The sequence below is a fragment of the Dryas octopetala genome, chromosome 6 (assembly GCF_963921425.1).
Source record: "Dryas octopetala chromosome 6, drDryOcto1.1, whole genome shotgun sequence".
Taxonomy (NCBI): domain Eukaryota; kingdom Viridiplantae; phylum Streptophyta; class Magnoliopsida; order Rosales; family Rosaceae; genus Dryas; species Dryas octopetala.
In genome coordinates, this window is record NC_141371.1 from 3,139,042 (window position 1) to 3,161,288 (window position 22,247).

Genomic DNA, 22,247 nt, shown 5'->3' on the forward strand with positions numbered 1-22,247 from the left:
CCATAGGACTCGTTTATTATGTGGGCCTTTGGGCCGAATTACTTGTGAAGGTCCATAATGAAGCCCATTCTTGGGATATACCTAAATTTTCCAAAACGTAACGATTTTTTCAATAATAAATCAGTTTGCAATTGGGGCTTTGCAGAGAGAAGGCGCGAGAGAGGAATCGGAATCGGAGTATTAGGGCTTGCAACTCTGAGAGGGTTGAGAGTCGCGATTGTAGTTTTGCAGGAGAATTCAATAATGGATTCTTCTTCGGTGATAACCCCGGAAGACGTATTAGAGTCGTTAATGAACGATGGCACCATTGACGCTCTCAGGTTAAAGATCATCAATCAGCTCAAAGCCAATGTAATTCTCTCTCTCTCTCTCTCTATATGTTTTTTTTAGCAGAATTTGTTTGTTTGTATAGTGTGATGTTAATGGTTAATGGGTGTCGCAGGAAGAGCTTAAGAACACGACCATTAAAATGGCGGAACAGAGCAAAGTTCTCAACACTCCTGGGGCAGAGAAACAGACCAAAAGAGAGCTTTTTGATGCTCTGAGGCAGGAGCTTGAAACCCAAGTGCTTGAAAAGGCTTCCAAGTCCGTTTGGGAGTTAATTCTAGACAACAATGGATTGGGGAAGGAAATCAGCCAAACTGTTGAAAGGGTATTTTGCCGGTTAAGTGGCCGCGAACCTCCTCTGTTTCCTCCTCCGGAGGCCAAAGAAAACTCCGCAGACAATGGAAAAGGGAAAGGGAAAGGAAAAGGAAAAGAAGCAGCAAGTGAACATGAAAAAGAGAGGTCGAATTCGGCATTGAAGAAAAGGAGTTTCAGTGAACTAAATAATGCTCAAGGACAAGGAGGAGATGACCATCAAGTTGCAGCCACCAAGTCTGATGTTGAACCTCCTGCTGTGCCAGAAGAGTAACAAGTTTCAAGACTTTGACACCTTGTTTATGACAGTAGAGCTACTGGTGCAAATCTTGCAATTATTTATTTGACTAGTTTTGTAGTTGCAGTTCCTGCACCATTTGTCTCTTTTATTCTTAAAACTTTACCATTTACTTCATTTTTCAATATTTCCACTTTAGCAGCATGGCTTACCAAGTTTTGTGTGTTGCTTGAACATTCCTTTTACCTTTTACTTTAGGTATGAGAGTATGCTTGTACATTGGCTTTCTCTAATTTCCTACACTGTGAATTGGGTTTGGAAGAGTGTAACACAGCAATTTATTGGGTATGCCTTTCTATGTCTATATTCTTGAATTAGAAGATGAAACCCACTGTCCTCTGTGACAAAGGGTTGTAATTTAATCACTTCTCACTTGGTAATGAATATGGATCCTCCCTTCTCCAAATTTGGCTGCTGCTTCATTGTTGAATTCCAGCATTGGCTACAACAAGCTCCCTTGAAATTAGATGAAGCAAGTTGCAAGTTACTACAATTACTTGAAGTCAGTATTGGAGAGCTTTTCAGATGAATGACTAAACTGGATCTTGAATTCAAGATCATCCATGTTCTCTTCATTGTTGGACAAAACATTACAAATGATGAAGGTTATAGAAAATTTAATCAAAAAGTAAAATGATCACTAAGCACTAACTTCCCAACTAAAATGGGGATGGAGACTATTAACCAAACTAAATGAGGGGGTGTCAAGACCATCTAAACTCCAATAATACCCACACAAAAAAATAATAATCATGATAACCTAACCAACGGGTGAAGCTGAGAATATATACACTCATCCCCAATAGGTATTTGCCTTTCATTCATCTCTGTGATTCATGTCCAGCGGTTGAACAAATTGCTCAAAGTTCCATAGTCTGCCATTGTTAGATTTGGAGGGAGAGATGAAGGCATTGAGTTGTTCTCAGCTAGTTGCTCCGAGTATTTGGTAGGAACTTGAGGTAGCACCACCCCATTGACCGGTTGCGATGGCATTGCCCAACTGACTGATTGAAGTGGCATCGCCCAGCTGACTGGAAGAGACTGGAGGCCATCCGCAGTTGCAATGGAAACCAAGTTTCCGTTAGTCACCATCATTTCATGTCCATAGTGCTTTGTCCTAGTTGTATCTGCAGAACTCACTTCCTTTGGAAATCCAAATAGTGAGTTGACCTGTGGGATAACTTGTTTATTGGTACACTGAACTTGTGAGTCACTCATCAGCAATTGGTTTTCACTGTTACTCAACATTTGTGACTCTAGGCTCCGGCGTCCTGCTCCTTGATTAAAGTTTTGGCAAGAAATGAATGAATTCACTTGATCTTCTGCAGCAACAGAAACCAACTCTGAAATCTGATTTCTTCCTAAAAATTCTGCAAAACTGGTCATTGCACTGGTTATTCCTTGATCCCAGACTGGTATAGACGGATTTTCAACTCCTTGATTGCTAATAACCTCATCTAAAGGCGAAGACAAATCCATAACTATATCATCATAAGATATTTGGGAAAGCAACATTAGGGTAGAGCTTTTTTTAGGTGTTGAAAGCCTATAAGAAAGTTATAGATGGTGAAAAAAGCAATATAAGTACCTGATATTGGTGAAGTAGAATCATGGACCCTAAGAGATGGGATGGTTTGTCCATAATTTTGAATTTGTTGAGTAGGATCCAAATGTGTCGGGATACATGATGAATAGGGAAACTGTAAATTTGAGGGGATTTCTTGCCCATGTCTATCAAAATTAAAAGAAAAATTTGAAACTCCACTGTGGAAGTCTGAGTGAAAGTAAGGAGATCTTCGACTTGGAAAAGGTCTTTGGCTCAACTCTAAAAACCGGCTTTCGCATTGTATGAGCTTCTCATAGTGTTTGTCAAGTGCACCTGGGGGGAATTGAAGATAATGCCTCCTGAAAAGAGAAAGTTATAGATAAGATACATCAGCACTATTAATTACTAGAACAGTATGGACAGACAAATGTGAAGATAGGAACTATATCAATCTGCATATCAACTTTTCATGATTATTTCAAAATTTGGAATACAAACCTGTGAGTGAGAGCTTCACCGTTGGTGAAATCTGATGCCACATTCCACATGGTATGCTTTCTTGGCTGTGGATTAGACTCGCGGTGGAATGACGGTGGCTGGCTTAACTGCAAAACACCACCACATTAACAAAAAACTTAGACAAAGAAGCATACTCCCAATTAATGGTTATGACTTATGAGCATTATAATAAAGAAGCATAACCTCAATTTCTAGAATTCCAGGTTGATTTTCTTCAATAACAGCTCTCATTGCCAAAATATCAGACCACTGTAGTTCAATCTTACTCTTCAAACCTCCATCTAAGATTTCCCACACCAGTTTTCGCTTAGCATAGTAACATTTTGCCACCAAATCACCTTCATGTTGACTTATTCTCTGCACAAATTGTAATCAGAATCTATCTAATGGAAAATCTATTTTTCTGTACTGTAGTAGATTAAGTTACCAACCTGCCATGAACCAATTTTGAGTAGTGATGCACAGAAGTTAGAAGCCTTCAATTTTTCTTTCTCAGTCATTGCTTGAACCGAGTTATGATTAATTTCGGCTGCAGCACGCTTTGCCTTATTTCTTGAGGATACAGCCATTTCTGGTAAGTCTAAGAATGAGGGTGTCTTGCCAAGTTTCAAACCAAGGGGACTTAAGCTTAGAAGAGTTTGAGCCAGTTGAGCCTACAAACAATGCAGAACAACAACAGGTGTTAGGAAACATAGACAGATGTCAAAATGGTAGTGTCACTGCATGCACTGTTATGAAAAACATTGCAAAAACAGTAATCTACCAGTTTAATGAAACTTAATATAGCAATTAATAATTATTATTCACTTATCAAAGAAAATCGAGAAAACCAGAGTTAATGCCTAGAAGAAAGCCCAACGTATCAAAAGAAGGAAAATGACAGCAAAAAAAAACAAAGAGAAAAAGGAGATTAAACTCTCTTAAAGTCTAAATCAGAGACCTGAAACCCAATATATGATGGAAATTTCTGTGATCACTTTTCATTTTCTTTGATCTTTTTCAATGGTTTCAACTGAAAAGATACAGAGAAAATGAAAAAGAAATCAAAATGCCAGGTTTGATGAACAAAAACCAACAACAGAGAACATTGAAAATCCTAGAAAACCAAAAAATCTCATGCAAACCCCAAAGCAATACAATTTAAAAAGCCCCAAAAGAACAATAACGTCATAAAACCATCAAAATTGAAGACACACCCATCTGAATCTTTGAAAGAGAGAGAGAGGTTGAAAGAAAACGACAAAAGAGAAGAAATGAAGTAGGTCTAAATGAACCTTCTCATTGGAGTCCAAAGGAGCTTGCTTAAGCCTCTTATTTGCAGCTTCTGAGATATTATACTCAGAAGCAGAGCCATTGTCATCAGACCTCGTAGACTTTGACTTTTGAAGCTGCTGCTCAGAAGCAGCAGCAAACTCACTACACCCATTAATATCACCACCACCACCACCACCACAACCAACAACAACCCCTTGAACCATTTTTTTCTTCTTCTTCTTAGTTCATTAGTCCGATATTTTAGGATGAGCTCCTGTCGACAAAATTGGCCCAAACCCAGTTGGAGACTTGGAGTCCAGTTCAGGTTTGTTCAGTTTAGGTTGCTTATATATAGGTTGACTCCTTCGATTTCATAGAGAGAGAGAGAGAGAGAGAGAGAGAGAGAGAGAGAGAGAGAGAGAGACGGCGAAAACAGAGCGAAACAGAATGAAACAGAGCAAGTGACGGGTGTGAATGGGATTTTTAGTGACAAACAGCGGCAAAAGCCGAGTTTGGGTTATAACTTGGAAGGAAGAGGAACTCTTTTTGACGCAGGACTGATGAGGTCATGCTTTTCCACGTGGACACTTTACCTGCTTTCCTTCTTTAACTTTTGCTTCCACAAAAAATTAAACAATAAAAATAAAATATTTTCAATTTTAATTTTCTCTACTATAGTCTATATATATTCCTGTTTTCACTCATTGTTGTACAAAATTTGAGGATTTTTAAATTGAAGATTGGGTTTAAGCTAAATCCGTGGTTATTAGATTCCGTTTTGTAAATGGGGGGACGTAACAAATTCTAGAAGCTTTGATTTTTCATCTAGTTAAAGAAGAAAAAAAAAACAAAAAAACAAAACAAAATCCCATTTTTCATTTTAAGTTTCTTTTTTTGGATTTTTAAATTAAAGATTTGCTTTAAACCAAATTCTCGTAGTTGTTATTAGAATCAATTTTATAAATTCTAGGGGAGTAATAGATTTTTTGAGTTTGAATTTATGTTTGGTGTAAACTTGATTCTTCATTTAGTTAGAATTTTAATAATGAAATTTAATTTATTTTTAACACTCCTGTTTGATTATTACTTTTATTTCTACCCTTCCATATCATGGCAATGAGCGGTTATATGTTAGACTGAAGTTTTTTTGTATTTTTTTGTATCTAATGTAATTTTTTAGAAGTGTGAGATGTGATCGACAAATAGATAATGGTATTGTTTCTTCTTTTTATCAATGTGCTTTATTCTATAATATTATTTTTTTGTTGTGTTATGAATGTAACTCCACACATATCTAAAGCATTTAATTACACACATTACTCAAATTTCTACACACACACAAAAAAAATTACTCAATTTGACATAATTCATAGATCAAGAAATCAAGGACATATAATTCATAGATCAAGTAACATAGCGAAGTATGAGGTGGAATCCTATGTAGGTGCATGTAGTATAACGAAGTCTCCAACGCATTGTACGTACGTAGTTTATTTAGGTTGTGTACAATGAAGGATGAGTTGGTACTCCTATATTTTCTACTCGGACTTTGTTATGTTAATGGGGAAAATATTAAAGCAAGTAATTAATATCCTCAAAATTTGGAAGGAAAAACGTACAAGTAAGCATGAATATGAATTGGTATTAAATAGTTGGTCATTGACTTTATTGTTCTATGAAATAATGAAGCAAGTTTGAGCCAACGCCTTCTAGCAGGTATTTCCTCTTAAGAAATTTTATTTGATTATTAGCATGCACATATATATGAGTATGAATGAGTTATATTATTAACTACCTAACTAGTATAGGCTTATCTATTATTCCAAATTTAAAAAAATATATCATATGAGTTGTGAACTTATGAATTATGATTAAGAATTTAAGACTATTCATGAATTCCCAAAAATGTTCCCAACCTCACCATTAAAGTCAACCCAATAACATAAAAATCTTTTATTAGACACTTTTGAAAAATAAAAAGGAAAATATTTAGCAATACCTCATAAAATTTGATTCCACAGTTAACCCTCCCCTGCACATCAAATAGCAGGCAATATATTTCCCATATTTGCCCCATGGCGGCTAAAGAATGCAAACTATGTCCATCATAAAAATAAATAAATAAATAAAGTATATGGGATTATTTTTTGTTATTTTTGTATGGGGATTGTTCATTGTATTTGTAGTTCTGCGCCGCCCTAAAAAATAATTAATATTGTGTTTAGAAGAATTGTGGCATGTGATTAGTGAAGGCAACTCTGAGATTTGATGGAGGTCGGTAATTTTGATTATATAATTAGGCAGCTAATTAATGCTCCAATATGTTAGCACTTAGCACACAAGACGTACGTAAGAGGATGATTTCAATTAGTGGGTGATTAACACACACGCATTAAAAGAGAGATGATTAAAAATCATCCCACGTCATCATGGAATTTTAAAATAGTAGTCCTCCCACGTGTGCATGGATTCATGGAACTTACTCCTTCAGTACTTAAAAAAAAAATAATCTTTACTTCACGAGATTAAGAAAATAGCAAGTTGACTAGAGAAGACCACTGATGAATGATGTTGACATTTCAAAAGTTATAAAATGAAAAACTTAATTGGTCGTTCTTAGATGATATCATTTACTTCAATTAAAAAAAAAAAAAAACTACACACAAACGCTGTATATGGTAGTATGGTACTTCTATTTTTAAATCTTAGATGAGTTTTAAGAGTATATCATTTTTTGTAAGATATAGTTTTTTACTATTGGATGGCAAATCTATGATATCAGTTGTACGTACCATAGAAGCTCTTTAAATCTTAATGGACTTGTGTTCTAATCAAAACTTGGGTGATTGATACATCATCAAACTTAATGTACTTAGTAATTGATTTGCGCAATTAGCAACAGAATCGCTTGCTGGCTGATCTCAGATAGTACCTTCACTTGCCTAATTAATGAATAATTAAAATGTTATGCAATAAGTGATAGGTGAATGAATGGCAATTCAAAACCAAGTGCATGTTAAATTGTTAATACATATAGTTAGTATTTAAAAAACAAAACAAAAAAACAATGTGCATACACCTTACATTAAAATATATGTAATGCAAAAGTGTTGCCTGGTATGATTGGAAGCAGAATAAACTAAGTTGACTTTGATAGGTCGGTGAGAAGTAGCCAAAAGACATGATTGTGCAAATAATTATAGTAGTGGTGGGTTGTTATGTAAAAATTCTAAAGAATGAGCTACAGTCAGACCATTGCCATTAATGAGCCTGGCTTACAAAATTCTTTGTCTTTTTTCATTTTCAAAGGATATTAGAGCAGAGGATTTGAACTCGAAAACTTCTATTATATGTAGCATTGTAATTTTATCAATTGTCTTCAAAGACTTTAAATTGAAGACCTTAAATATAGAAATAAATATTCTCAATCAATAGAAACATTAATTATTTCACTGTCTCAATGCATATACATTCATCTATATTTAAAAAATTATTTAGTATAAGTGTATAACCGATATATTGTCACGTGGTGTAACATATTTAACGTGTAAGGATATTATTGGACGATATGTTTATATTTGTAGAGTATAATATTAATAATATTCATTATAGCATATAGTTTAATTATACCACATAACAGTATATCGATTATACAGAATAATTATTCTTATATTTAAGGCATAATCCGGAAAAAGACCAAAATAAAATTTTCTTTTCAATTTGGGCCTCAAAAGAATTACAAAGAGTTGCAGTTGGATGATGTGGCAGTGATGGGGATATATCTGATATGATTAGATTGTTAAAGGTCCACGTGGAGTTTGGATCACCGGGTTGGCTGCTGGAAAGTTTTAGAGTGGATAACGGTGGCTCTGGTGGTTAGGCGCCTACTATTTTCAATATAAAGTGAAAAGTAAGAAGATGAAGTCACTTTGCTTGGATTTCATGGCAATATTTCTATTTTAAAAAATGCACTCCACTTTTGACTAATACCGCACATGTTTTAATCTCTCAACTTCTAATAAATTATTGCCAAGCACGGGTTTGATAGTGATGGTTTCATTTCTTAGATTCAACTGGCATTTCTTTGTGACTACTTGAAAGACCAAGCATTCCCTTTCAATCTTTCATATATATTTCATTATTTCTTGGTGGAACTATGACCCTATGTGGACCCCTTCTCCTTCTTCTCTCTCTCTCTTGTGTTTTGTATGCATGCTACTTAATCTTGAAGGTTCATGCATGAAATCTTAATGGGGTCCTTAGAAATTGGGGTTTCTCTTTCTTGCAGGCTGCAACTTTTTCAGTCTTGGTAGGGAGTCAAAGGGGTTTCCCTAGTAGGTTATATATGGGCTTTGGTTTTCATTATTGGCAATGATTTTAGATGGTTTTAATTATTTTCCATGAATGTTTTAGATGGTTAATCACACCATTAAAAGGTCTTATCCACATCACTTTTGTGATTATGTGCAGCTCAGCTGAGATATAGATAGTTATGCACGCGTGATGACATCACTGCAAAAGCCAAAGGAAATGTGTCTTCTATCATATTCACATCACGATTGCAATCATTATGTGTGCATATTTGCACAAGATATAAAAGTGGTATCCCAGTGTCAAACATACTAATTTCATATAAAGCCCTATTCCCAATCATTTATACAATTATACGTCAGATTCATTTTTTTTTTTTTTTAATCAAACAGTTTAATATGTTTTGCAAGTTTAGTAGCTTGCTAATCTTGTTTGATAGAAAACTGAACTGTTAATTTAATTATAATTTAATTAATTAATAATTCAAATTTACAGTATGAGAACATAATATATCAATTTATATTATTAAATTCTTTACCCTTCCATTGGTACTTAGAGGAATAACATGCATCCCATCCAGATAGGAATAACGTGCATCCAATCCAAATGTGAAACTAAAGTGTATAGATAGGTGATGGGTGGGTGGCAATGCCCAAATCTTGATGCTGGGTTTGATTGGAGGTCGAAAAGAGGGAGGGGAGAGAGAGCAAGAGAGAGGAAAAACACAAAAAAATATAGTATAGTTTTGTGGCAAAAGATTGTAGAGTGATGTGTAGTCTTAATCTCCTTCAAAATCACTCACCAGAAAGAAAAAAGGGTTTTCTTTATCTCCAAAACAGTTGACACTCAAAGATGTTACCGACCCACTCTCTAACCGTCCAATGAGGCAGACCCACAAAGAAAGGGGTCTAACCAGGACCCACTTCTTTGTGAATCCAAGTGTCAATGACAACAAAATCAAGATCCTCATAGAGAAAATGGCCTTGTCAAACACCACTGATCAGGATTCTAACACTCCTTTCAAGTACTTTATTCCATCTATTTTGGATTGAAAATTATGATTTTTGTACCTGCTACTGAGATAAGGAAATATGCAATCAAATCGTTCACACACATACACACACAGGGATACAGACAACCACCAATCTCAACTATTTTGAATCATCCATATCCAGCTTCCAAAAGGAGTATGAAAGCAAACTTCAATATTTATTAAATATAAGCAGAGTACTTCAAAAACTTGTCTATCTCATTCATTTCAGACTCAGACCCTTAATATTCTGGTGAAGAATAATGTTATGCTACAAAATGGGGCAAATGGGTGCTTCAATTTTACAAGAATAGTAGAAAAAGATAAGTGAATAAAAAAAAAAAATGAGCATATCACCACCATCCAATTGATTTATCTCAGCTATTACTTGTTCTAGTACCGTCCTGATGAAAATGGGCATGGTCCCTGACAATTGAAGTTCACAGCAAACACCCACCGCTTATGTATGACAATTGAAGTTCTATCTTGAGAATTAGTGGGGAAGAATGGCTTATTTTTCCTTATTCTGGTCATCGCTGAAAGCCAAATTGAATATCTGATTGTAGTCATCTACAAAGTGAACATCAAGACCTTCTTTTACATTAGGGGCAAGCTCATCAAAATCCCTCCTGTTAGCTGATGGAAATATGATGGTCTTCACTTCGCTTCTCCTTGCTGCTATCGTTTTCTCCTTAACCTAAATTGTTTACAAAGATGAAATTTCCATGAGTTTGAGATGCACCACAATGTACTCCAAGCACAACACAACAAAATATGGAAATAAAAAACAGACATCCATGGTTTAGAATCCTATAGCACAAGCTGTGGCAATTAGAACTCATTTTGACAGGGTTTTATTGAAGTTTATTTATGAAAATGCTGAGAACCTGCATATTAAAATTTCCTAAATAAAGAATATAGCAGTAAATCATGCAACTTAAAATCATAATAAATAAATAATAGTAACATACCCCGCCAATTGGAAGGATCCTCCCAGTTAGTGTTACTTCCCCTGTCATTGCTAAATCCTTCTTGGCAGGCTTCTTCATGGCAACCGACAGCATGGATGTGATCATGGTGCAACCAGCACTAGGCCCATCCTTTGGTGTGGCCCCTGCAGGAACATGGAGATGAAGCTTGGAATTGGCAAAGAAAGTGTTGTCTGGCTCTTTCTCGAGCAATATTGCTCTGGCAACAGTGTGGGCAATTTGGGCACTTTCTTTCATAACATCTCCAAGTTGACCAGTGACATGAAGGGCTCCTTTACCGTCTCCTTCCTCAACCTGAGTGGTCTCTATATACAGGGTAGAACCACCCATTGCAGTCCAAGCAAGACCCATAACAACTCCAACTGGAGTCTGATCATAGATGCGATCAGCATGGAAAACAGGTTTGCCGACAAAATCAGCCAAGTTTGATGCATCGACAAGTACTTTCTCAACTGTTTTTGTTGCCTCACTTTCCTGAATTTTCCCAGTTTCTTTTGCATCCTGTAAACACGACTACAACCATCAAATCCTTCAGTGGGTGAACACAAATTCAGACAGCAGAAATGAAAACATTGAATTCAAAGTAACTCCCAAGGCAAAAGGTATCTACCAAAAAGGCAGTTTTAACAAGTGTTAATACTATGTGGAACTTGCACATCCTCCATGGTATGTATATTTTTCTTTTTAAAAAAAGTTACATATTACAAATAAAATAAAAATCTTTTCAAACTCTCTCAGTTTGGAGGTCCATAAAGATTGCTAAATCTTGCAATAAGTAAAGCAATTTTTCAATAAATACCTAACTACAGCATTTCTCATGTGGAGTAACCCATTACCCAGTAACTTTAAAATTATTACATACCTTTGAATCCATAGGTTCATCAGTATCTGCAACCTGAACTTCAACAACTGCAGGTTCATCTGGAAGATCACTCTGAGTCGTGGGAGATTGATTCTCACTAGCAACCACGTTTTGACCTAATTTATCAACATCTTCTACTTTGGCTTCATCAGTCTCTGCAACCTGAACTTCAACTGCAGGTTCATCTGAAGCTCCTTGTCTAACAAGTTGCAGAGCTATCTGCCAAACCATACAAAATAGGTTAAAGCATATCATTGTTTAAGGAACCTAATGCATATCACTGTTCAATAAGGTTGCATTTCCAATCCCTGGACCTAAGAAAACCATAGGCAAACCTTAAATCATGTGGATATATGTTTTTATGGTTCATCATATTATACAGTTTCAAGTTTGTGATAATGATCTATATCTAGAAATTTTTGACAAACCTTCCGGTAGATCTTCTCTATGTGCTTTTGGAGGTTCCGAACACCTGCTTCTCGGCAATAATTTTCTATGAGAGCAAGAAGAGCTGCATCGGTCACTTCAACCTGAAAACATATTAATTTTAATATACATGGGAACTAATAAAGTATAATATATATATATATATACATATAAAAAACACCCCACGCGCATACACACACACAGAGAGGCAGATACCAGTACCTGTTCAGGTTCGATGCCACATGCTTCACGTGTGGTCTTCTCCAGATAGTCTCTAGCAATGTGCATTTTCTCATCAGTAATATACCCAGCGATGGAAATGACCTCCATTCTATCCAAGAGAGGATTTGGTATCATCTCCACAACATTTGCTGTACATACAAACAGAACCTGCGATAAAATTTTCAAAGCACGGTTATCAGGTTAAAAAGAAGAGATAGAAGAACGAAAGAAACCATTCTTCATCCTTATTACATTTCATCCATGCCACAACTTACATGGACACTTTCAGATGCATCACGTACAAAATTTCATAATTGGTTCCCACATCTTCTTTACGATCAATTTCTTGTTTCATGTAACAGTGTTTAAAGTACCAAGTTGGAGATAATAAGATGCATACACTTATCTTGCACTAGGTAGAGAGAGTAACAAAATTGGACGCCAATCCCTTCCTTCTAGTCTTAAAATTCTACCAATTCAACACTCACATGCACATACACCAGATGGCTTGGAATGGCAATTATATTAATTGAAAAATAAAGCATCAAATGCCTCAATTCACCAACAAAACTAACCTTTGATAAGTCAATTGGAACATCAAGATAATGGTCCAGAAAATTAGCATTTTGCTCTGGATCAAGAAGCTCCAACAAAGCACTTGCCGGATCACCAGCATGTCCCCTTCCCAACTGCCCACAAAACAAGGCAAATTTCAATAATCATCAACTTATTATGAAACTTGCCATTTACGTCCTTTGTAGATAAGCATTTTATAAACTACTCACTTTGGACTACAAAATAGACCCAGAGCATGATATCTCTCAGTTACAATATGAAGCAAGCCAACCAGCCATATATTACCTTGTCAATCTCATCAATCAGTACTAGAGGGTTAGCTGTTCCCACATTTTTAAGGCATTGCACCATCTTTCCTGGCATAGCACCAATGTAGGTTCGACGATGCCCCTGGATGTAATTTTCAAAGTAATTTTATAAGATATAGCTGCATGATGTACAGCTGTTTATCAATATTTCAGTGTAGCAAGGTTTCCAAATACCTTAATTTCAGCGACGTCAGCTAATCCTCCTACAGAAAATCGAAAGAATTTACGGTTCAAGGCACGTGCAATTGAACGACCAATGCTGGTTTTCCCCACTCCAGGTGGACCAGAGAAACAAATGATTTTTCCTGTGATATATAAGCAAAACATCAATAATCCATACTGTTATGATAACTAGCACAGGATTGCAGCATTTGTTACTACCTCAGAAATAAATATCAAATAAGAGCTAAGATCGGTGTCTGGAAAAACTGGGCCAATCCATGGCATGCTGTGGACAATGCCTAAAAATCTAGACAAATATGGAAGAAGAAAATGATAGCAACCTTGTGCGATTCCTCTGAGTTTTCCCACGGCAATGAATTCCAATATCCTTTCCTTTACATCAGTTAATCCATAATGATCTTCATCGAGAATTGTTTGAGCCCGAAGAACATCAAAGTTCTCATCACTGCATATGCAATTGAGATATGATTTATTATATTGGAAATCTATTAGATGGTCAAATATTAATAAGGGGGCACGATAAGTAACTAGATAAGTAACTAGGACAAAAGAAAGAAAGTGACTTAGACAAATCTTTTTGTCGACAACCTCAAACCAATTAATCAAATATTGATTAATATGGAATTGATTGTTTCTTCAATAAAATAACAAAATAACAATATAGTAGCTCAACAAATATCCCTTATATAGTATCTTTAAAAACTTCTCACGCTAGTATCCCCTATATCCCATTTTAGATTATATAAATAAATACTCATTACAGATACTCCCTTTCAACAACAGATTTCATAGTTATGATAGCACCATAGTTTACAAAAATCCTTTACATCATATCAGTTTCACCATATCCCTCTTATCCTACCCTCATATATCAAAAACTAAGGGTACACTGACAAGATGAAATCCTAAACCATTATCAGAAATCGCAAGTGTGGCAACAGTGTTTAATAAATGGAAAACATTAAAATCTCATAGATCCTTCCCAATAAGATTAACTGAATTGAGTAGTGCAAAAACCTGTAATTTCCCCAGGGAATTGAAGTCAACCAATCTAGGTAATTACGAGTCACATTAAATTCACTCGAACTGGCCTCCAACAGCTGAAGTTTTGTAAGCTCTTCTTCTATAACTTGCAAAACATGAGGTGGGCATTTTTCCCTGTTTGGTTCAAGCCTCTCTCTAAACTTTGCTGCACCACAGGATAAGAAAAGCAATCTAACAGTTACAGTTACCTTTATGTATATGAAAACAATCTTTAGAATAATTTATCAATGTCTTCCACATTAATGCTCGAGTCATACCAGATTAGAACTGAAATGAAAAAGCACCAAGAGCATACAACCATGATGCGCACAGATTTGAAAGCATGCTAGTTACAGAATATTTAGCGTCAGACAAATTTGTTCTCAGCCCTATTATATGCATTTTACAATCACACCATCCAATACATATGTATATCCCACATCAATTTGTATTTATAAACATCCTTTACCCTACAAAGGGGTCATTACAGAAAATTATCATTTTCTTATAAAAATAACAGATATTATCAGTTGGTTACATCAATTGAAAACTAAACACCAAACCTTAAAGTACATAACTAGGTCTTAAAGAACTTCCTGTGCAAACAAACAAGCATACCAAGTGTGACTTCCTGTACAACGGTATGCATATAAGTGTAAATATTTATGTATAGTATCTAGGTCCAAAAATAACTAACCAGAAAGTGCTGTTTTGTCATCTGTCTCCAATCCCAGTTCCTACATCATGTCAAGCCAAATATATTCCAATAAAGCCCAATGGTGAAAGAAATTGAAACAAAACTCACTACAAAGTGAACAGATTATTTGATAAATTATCATACAAAGCCAATGGAGAAGCAGTACTGACATGGCATGACATAAAACATATATATGATGATGGTGGAGACATGTACCTTCTTTATGGCTTTCAGTTGTTCATTCAACAAGTAGCGGCGTTGTTCCCCACTTATTTTCTCTTCAATTGCTTTTGCAATAGATTCCTAAGTGTGACCCATAAAGAGAATCAAACTAAGGTGGGGAATGTATGTAAAGTACAAAAACACTAACATATTAGCATGACATACCTGAATCTTGCTGATTTCTATCTCTTTCTTCACTAACTCTAGTGTGAGCTTTAAGCGTTTATACACCTGAGTAAAAATTAGAGAGTTAAAAAGCATTCTGAATATAAGAAGCTTGAAGATTCACATATTTTACAACATACAATGCTTGACTTAAAATGTTTCTAAGAGTAAACATAAAAAGAGCTCTCTAATATCGGCCACCCCAGCTATGATTGAGTGATACTTACATCTAGCTCTTCAAGCACTTTCTGGCATTGCAATTTGTTTGCACCAGATATTGCAGCTCCAAAATCTGCCAACCTTGGAAAATTAAAATCACCAATATGCTGCCCAAATTGAAATAATAGGAGAAAGTTAACATAAGCAAATTTGTGAATCCAAGTGATCAAATATATCAACACAGACATGCATGTAAAACACTTCTTCTCACTAAGTTGGTCACTCTTGTAAAAATATAAGTCACATGTTAATTACTTCATCAACTCATTAAAAACAAGGGAAACTCCAAGATGAGGGGAGAAAAAGATTTTACATGACAAAGATAATGGTGATAAAGCAAATAAGCATACAAGAACAAAGACCCTAGGATATATCAACATCGTGAATAACAAAACAAACCTGAGTGTATGTTTGAACATGATCTCTCCAAAGGGAACTAGTCTTCAAAACATCTCTTAAGGTTGATATAACCTCAAATGATGTTGCCTTTATGACATCATCATCCTTGTTATATGGTTTATCCTGCAATGTAAAGTATAGCCAGATGAGAAAAATGGAAAGAAAATATATAAGATATGTGCAACCTCCCAAAGTTAATAATTGATTCAGAAAAAAATAAATTAACATATGGGCATCATGCCTTGAGATGGTCAACTTTTACAGTCAGGGGATCCTCGTCAACCTGTAGAAAAGCCATAACTTTGCTCAGTTTAACTATTTTATCTCAAACAAAATACTAATTTGTATCACACATGTGCATGTACAAAAATCTAGGGGACATATACTTGAATTCTGAAAAGCTTCACTAGACTCAAATGTTTTAATCAGTTCATTGAAATATTTGTAAATGAATCATGACGCATATATGAGGTGATACGAAAACAGTGATAGATAGGACTTTTCAACACATTAATTGAAAGTTCATTCTTACTGATTATTCCCCTCACCATCTCTGTAATTCGAAGTCGCCTGTGACCAATAAGGACAACCTGGTCTCCTTGGATGCTTGAAATCTGATACATGAAGATACAAGTGAAAACAACATCAAATATTGAAAGGAAATTCTAATTGACGGATGTCAAGTTAATCCACAGAATTAAGGACACATGAAACTTGGGGGCAACAATAGATACCTGGGCAAGCGTACCGACTTCATGCAGACGATTAAACAACTCTTTCCCTTTTAAGTCATGTATGTTTTTTTCTGTTTCAGAACCAGATACCAAACTAGGATCGGTCCCCGGGTCATCCTTGATGAGGAAAGCACCAGCATATGGAGCTTGCCGCTTTCGGCTTTCCTGTAAAGCTGCTAACAATTTCGGATCCTACATGAAAAGCAATACATTAGTCAGTCTCAATTCCCTTTATTACCACAAAGCTAATGAATGCTACAAGTGCATGGTCAAAGAATACGAATTGAAATATATCAAAACTTGAAGTGTAAACCAAAAGACCAGCTTGATTTTCAATGTACTCAATAATCTCGTTTACCTTCACATAAATTGGCATGTAGAACCCTGGAAACAGTGGTCTATGCGGCAATGGCAAAGCTAAAACCTGCCCCAAAGGTCATAGAAAAAAAAAGTGTCAAGGAAAGCAAACACTACACAAGCATGCCACACAATTGAGTTATTTCACTCAAGTACTTAATTAACCACACCACGAACTAATAAAACTCTTAACAACACAAAAAACACATATAAACCATGGAATTAAATTTCGAAAATTTCTTGGAATTTTTTTTTTAAGTTTCGAAATATTAACAAAATGAAATTATTAAAATTTTGTTAAAAGTTTGAATTGTTTTAATTTAAATTTCCAACAAAATCGAAAATTCTTTCGATATTTTTAAACCTTCGAAATTTCCTCAAAACCAATTGAGAAATGTTATAATTCAAAAACAAAAAGTAATCAAAGTTAAAAAAAATTCTCTCTTATTCCCTCCATTTTGTCCGAGTCCAAACAGACCGCTGAGCAAAACCAAAGCTTTCAGAGCCAACCAACCGTTAGATAATCTTCGGGTCTGGGATATGTGGACACAATTGCCGACGAAGACTTCGACTCGGCCTCGGCCTCGGTTCCCGCCTGCTTGGCCTCAACTTCCACCACCTGATCAGACCCGTCCTTCGCGTCCGAGCAAAAAAACGCTCGGCGAGTCATACTAGGCTGAGTAAACCCGTTGAGCGAGTTAAGAACTCGGAGAAACGGCGAGGCGGGCTCGGTGGGCCCTGGCCGGAGCAAGTTAGGGCCCAGGCTGTGGACTCGGGCCTGGAGGCATGATGAGGAAGACGAGAGGAGCTTCAGCATTTGTTTGTGGTACTGAATAGACAGAAAAATTGGAAAAAAATTGGAAATTTAATTTAGGGTTTAGGGTTTGTTGGTAACCCTAGGGGAGCATTCGTGGTTCTCTGTTACAGAAGAACCGCCATTGACGTAGAACTTGAAACTACTTTGAAACGGAGACGGATTTTTCAAGTTTTGTGTCTTAAAGCCCTTCATAAACCCTTGTCTTTTTAGTTGACGAAATTACCCCTGCTATTTGGAAGAACTACAAAACAGAGGCCACGGCTCGTTTCTTGGCGCAAAATGTATCTAAACGTAAATCCCACAATTTTCTCGAGAAACTTTCTTAAAATTCTCCCGAGAAATAAACAGAATCTTAGGCATCTCTGTTCCTCATATTGTATCCCCATCTCACAGTCCTTCAACCTTCCACTCGTTTCAGAGCTATTAGCAAAGCGAGACTGGTCAGAGCTCACAACCCATCTCAAAGACTCAAACTTTGCCGCACTTCTTCACCAACTGTTCGACTCAGGAGCTGACCCAGAGCTGATATTCAGGTACTTCTGCTGGTCCCAGAAGTATCACAATGTTACATACAATCTTGAACTCACCTGTAAACTCTTGCACTCCCTAGCAATCGCCAAAAAATACTCAAAAATCAGAGATTTCTTAGATAGGTTTGTTACAATGAAAAGCATCCAAATTCTTCAATTTTCACATGCTTTCAATGTGTAGCAACCAGCTTTGTGCAAATTCCATTATAAGTGATATACTGGTGTTGGTATATGTGAAAAATTTGAAAACCCATTTGGGCTTTCAAGCATTTCAGAGAGATGGTGATTATGAGTTCAAGTTATCAGTTTTGTCTTGTAAGTTTGTAACCCATTGTTAAAAGTTTTGGTGAAGGAAAATGAAATTGGGTGTTGAATATGTGTACGGAGAGATGATTAAGAGGAGAATTGGGGCTAATTTGGTAACTTTTAATATTGTGATCAATGGGTTATGTAAAGTTGGGAAATTGGACAGGGCAAAGGATGTTACTAAGGATATGAAGGCTTGGGGGATTTCACCAAATGTGATTACTTATAATACTCTCATTGATGGGTATTGGAAAAAGGGTGGGGTGGGGAAGATGTACAAAGCTGATGCCATTTTGAAGGAGATGGTGAAAAATAATATTTGCCCGGATGTGATTACTTTTAATACTTTGATTAATGGGTTCTGTGAAGATGAGAATGTAGAAGCTGCGATGAAGGTGTTTAAGGGAATAAGGAGGCAGGGTTTGAAACCCAATGTGTGTACGTATAATTCACTGATTGATGGGTTATGCTGCAATGGGAAGCTTGACAAGGCTTGTGCTTTGATGGATGAAATGCTTAACCTGGGTTTTAAGCCAAATGTTGTTACCTACAATGCACTTATAAATGGGTTTTGTAAGAAGAAGATGATGGACAAAGCTAAAGAGTTGTTTGATGACATTAGAAATCAAGGCTTGGCGCCCGATGTTATAACGTATAATATGCTACTTATTGTAAGGATGGGATGATGGAGGAAGCATATGTGCTGTATAAGTCAATATTAGAGGAAGGCGTTTCCCCAGACACTTTGACCTTTAACTGCCAGATTGCTGGTTTGTGTAGACAGGGAAACATGCAACCGGCAATTATTCTTTTACATGTAATGGAGGTTAAGGACTTGAAAGCCGATCTCCTAACATATAATATATTAATAGATGCATTGTGCAAAGATGGGAAGTCAAGACGGGCAGCAAGACTCTTCAATGAGATGTTCGAAAGGGGTTTGAGTCCAACTCCCTTGACATACAATACTTTCATGGATGGCTACTGCGGGGAAGGAAACCTCGAGGCAGCTTTGAATTTGAGAGCACAGATGGAGAAAGAAGGGAAGCTGGCAAACGTAGTAACATATAATGTGTTGATCAAGGGATATTGTAAGAAGGACAAGCTTGAAGATGCAGATAGGCTTCTTAATGAGATGTTGGAGAAAGGGTTGGCCCCAAATCGAACTACTTATGAAATAGTAAAAGAGGAAATGATAGATAAAGGTTTTGTTCCTGATATAGAGGGGCACCCTGTATACAAGGTTTTGTTCCTGATATAGAGGGGTACCTGTATACTCTCTCTAGCTCTTAAACATTGAAATGAGAAATTGAATTGGTTTCAGTCTCACCACAACAAAGCCTTCTTTTGATGCTAAGGAGACATGTCTGTATCCAGATCCAACGATGGTCATTCACATAAGAATCTCCACACCATTAAGTGTACTTAAAAATCTCTACAAGGTCTATGATTCTATGCAGAATGTTGGGCAAACTTCCATACCGATCGTTATATACCATGGCTTCAAGCTTTTTCCAGCTCTGAGAAATCTCATGGAGGAAACAAGACTGGGGGGTCCTGTTACTAATTTGACTGTCATTCTATTGGAATTTGTAGGCCTTTTGGCTATTTGATTCAGTAAATAATATTATTGTTGTGATTGAATGCTTGGTTGTGGTGTGATGACTTGCAAGAACCTAGATAGACAGTGGACTAGAGCAGAAGCCTAAACCATCACAAAGTTGAGGGACAATGAATTCGCAGTGCAACTCTCAAACTCCTTTCAGCAGACAATCACATCAGTCATCAGTGTATGCTGGGGAGCTAATTTACTGTTTTTTCAATTACCAAACTTTGTAATTATAACAAGAAATTGGCAATGTGCCATGTAACAAATGAATGGGAGGTCCAAAAATTGTATTAAACTATTATTATTTCAATTTTTTAGGTTATTATGGTTTGGAAAACTTAATTAAAACCATATATGTATGTAATCAATCCTCCATTGGAACTTTATTATCAAGCTTCTTTTTCTTGTTTTCTTTTTTAATTTTAAGTTGTTCTGTTGGAAAGGCTTTTATTCCCCCCATTAACCCAAAAAAGAAAATGGGTTTTTTTTTATATTTAGTACTTAAACTTTGACCATTATCTTAATGTGGTATCTAAACTTTTATTTGTCCCAATTGAGTGCCTAAATTTTATTTTGTGTCTAATAGTTACTTAAATAAATTTCTGTTAAAATTGTTAACAAAAGTTAGGGACAATATAGTCACTAAAAAAATTATATTTTAATTATTTCTTTATATGTTTAAAATTATAAAAAAAACACAACAAATAAAAAAAACAAAAAATTATAATTAAAAAATAATTTTTTTGAAGTGACTATATTGTCCCTAACTTTTGTTAACAATTTTAACAGAAATTCACATGGGTATCTATTAGACACAAAATAAAAATTTAAGTACTCAATTGAGACAAATAAAAATTTAGATACCACATTAAGATAATAGTCAAAGTTTTAGGTACTAAATAGGCTTAATTATCGATTTACCACCCAAAAGTCCAAAACTGTAACTCATTCCCACTTGACCACTTGAAAATTTTTTTGTCCCAGATTACCACCTGTAACTTACATCCGTGTCCCATTTTACCTTGTTCCGTCAACAATTCCGTTAATGCTGACGATCTGGCCGTTAATGCTGACGTGGCGCGCTAGATGTGCGCCACGTGTCACATCTTTTTTTATTTTTCGCATTTTATTATTTTTATAAACTTTGAAAATTAATTAAAAATAACTATGAACTCAGAAAAATACACGAAAAATTTATACGGACTCGTCTTGACTAGCACTAATTTACTATAAGGTTAAATTACCAATTTGTCCTCTAAAAATTTCCAAAAAAATTAGAAAGTTCAAATTTATTTCTAAAAAATTAAAATAAATTTTCCTCTATTAAATAAATTCTAGAAAAAATTATAGAATTTTCGTAAACTCTTGGACAAATTCTCAAAAATATTTTGAAAAATTATCAAAAGCCTGTTTTAGAGAATTATTTTGAGACTTTACAGAAATTCTAGAATTTTTCTAGAATTTATTTTATAGGGAATTTTATTTTCCTCTAAGACCGAGAGGTCTTTTGGGTAGCAAGTGTTCACGAGAAAGGTATTGTTAGTTTTTAGAAGACTAACGGTGCAGACCTCATATTTTTTGGAGTTCGGGAGATTATTCTATGAATTTCTAAAGAGTCTAGAGTATTTTAATTTTCTAGAAATAAATTTAGACTTTCCAAATTTTTTGGAAATTTTTAGAGGGAAAATTGGCATTTTGACCCCATAGTAAATTAGTACTAGTCAAGACAAGTCAGTAGGAATTTTCCGTGTATTTTTCTAAGCTCGGAGCTATTTTTAATTAATTTTTAAAATTTATAAAAATACAAAAATACAAAAAAAGATGTGACACGTGGCGCACATCCAGCGCGCCACGTCAGTATTAACGGAATTGTTGACGGAACAAGGTAAAATGGGACACTAGTGTAAGTTACAGGTGGTAATCTGGGACAAAAAAACTTTCAGGTGGTAAAGTGAGAATGAGTTATAATTTTGGATGGTAAATTGATAATTAAGCCTACTAAATAT

The 22,247-nt window shown here is 35.5% G+C and overlaps 3 protein-coding genes and 1 pseudogene across 6 annotated transcripts; 2 read left to right on the plus strand and 2 right to left on the minus strand.

Moving 5' to 3' along the window:
* Positions 1-133: 133 nt before the first annotated feature.
* On the plus strand, positions 134-1,092 carry LOC147281131 (antigenic heat-stable protein). The gene is made up of 2 exons (XM_086248746.1): positions 134-351; positions 443-1,092. Exons 1-2 carry the CDS (start codon positions 244-246, stop codon positions 911-913), a joined length of 579 nt encoding a protein of 192 aa, XP_086104872.1. The 5' UTR covers positions 134-243; the 3' UTR covers positions 914-1,092.
* A 679-nt stretch (positions 1,093-1,771) lies between these two features.
* Positions 1,772-4,480, minus strand: LOC147281132 (uncharacterized). Its single transcript, XM_086246493.1, has 6 exons — positions 4,277-4,480; positions 3,434-3,655; positions 3,186-3,359; positions 2,982-3,088; positions 2,526-2,842; positions 1,772-2,418 (listed from the first exon to the last, which is right to left on the minus strand). The coding sequence occupies exons 1-6, from the start codon at positions 4,478-4,480 to the stop codon at positions 1,772-1,774; spliced, it is 1,671 nt and encodes a 556-aa protein (XP_086102619.1).
* A 5,318-nt stretch (positions 4,481-9,798) lies between these two features.
* LON1 (lon protease 1) lies at positions 9,799-18,003 on the minus strand. Of its 4 annotated transcripts, none has more exons than XM_086247399.1 (21): positions 17,875-18,003; positions 17,494-17,757; positions 16,981-17,046; positions 16,623-16,814; positions 16,437-16,502; positions 16,130-16,171; positions 15,889-16,011; positions 15,498-15,596; positions 15,271-15,336; positions 15,100-15,186; positions 14,884-14,923; positions 14,181-14,352; positions 13,484-13,608; positions 13,155-13,285; positions 12,958-13,062; positions 12,672-12,785; positions 12,097-12,264; positions 11,877-11,978; positions 11,449-11,667; positions 10,569-11,087; positions 9,799-10,294 (listed from the first exon to the last, which is right to left on the minus strand). In XM_086247399.1, the coding sequence occupies exons 1-21, from the start codon at positions 17,986-17,988 to the stop codon at positions 10,109-10,111; spliced, it is 3,000 nt and encodes a 999-aa protein (XP_086103525.1). In that variant the 5' UTR covers positions 17,989-18,003; the 3' UTR covers positions 9,799-10,108. The 4 variants fall into 4 exon arrangements, with proteins under 4 accessions (XP_086103525.1, XP_086103524.1, XP_086103528.1 ...); XM_086247398.1 differs by having other exon boundaries at positions 10,569-11,099; XM_086247402.1 differs by having other exon boundaries at positions 17,494-17,983.
* An 11-nt stretch (positions 18,004-18,014) lies between these two features.
* Positions 18,015-20,551, plus strand: LOC147281134 (uncharacterized; annotated as a pseudogene).
* Positions 20,552-22,247: the final 1,696 nt, after the last annotated feature.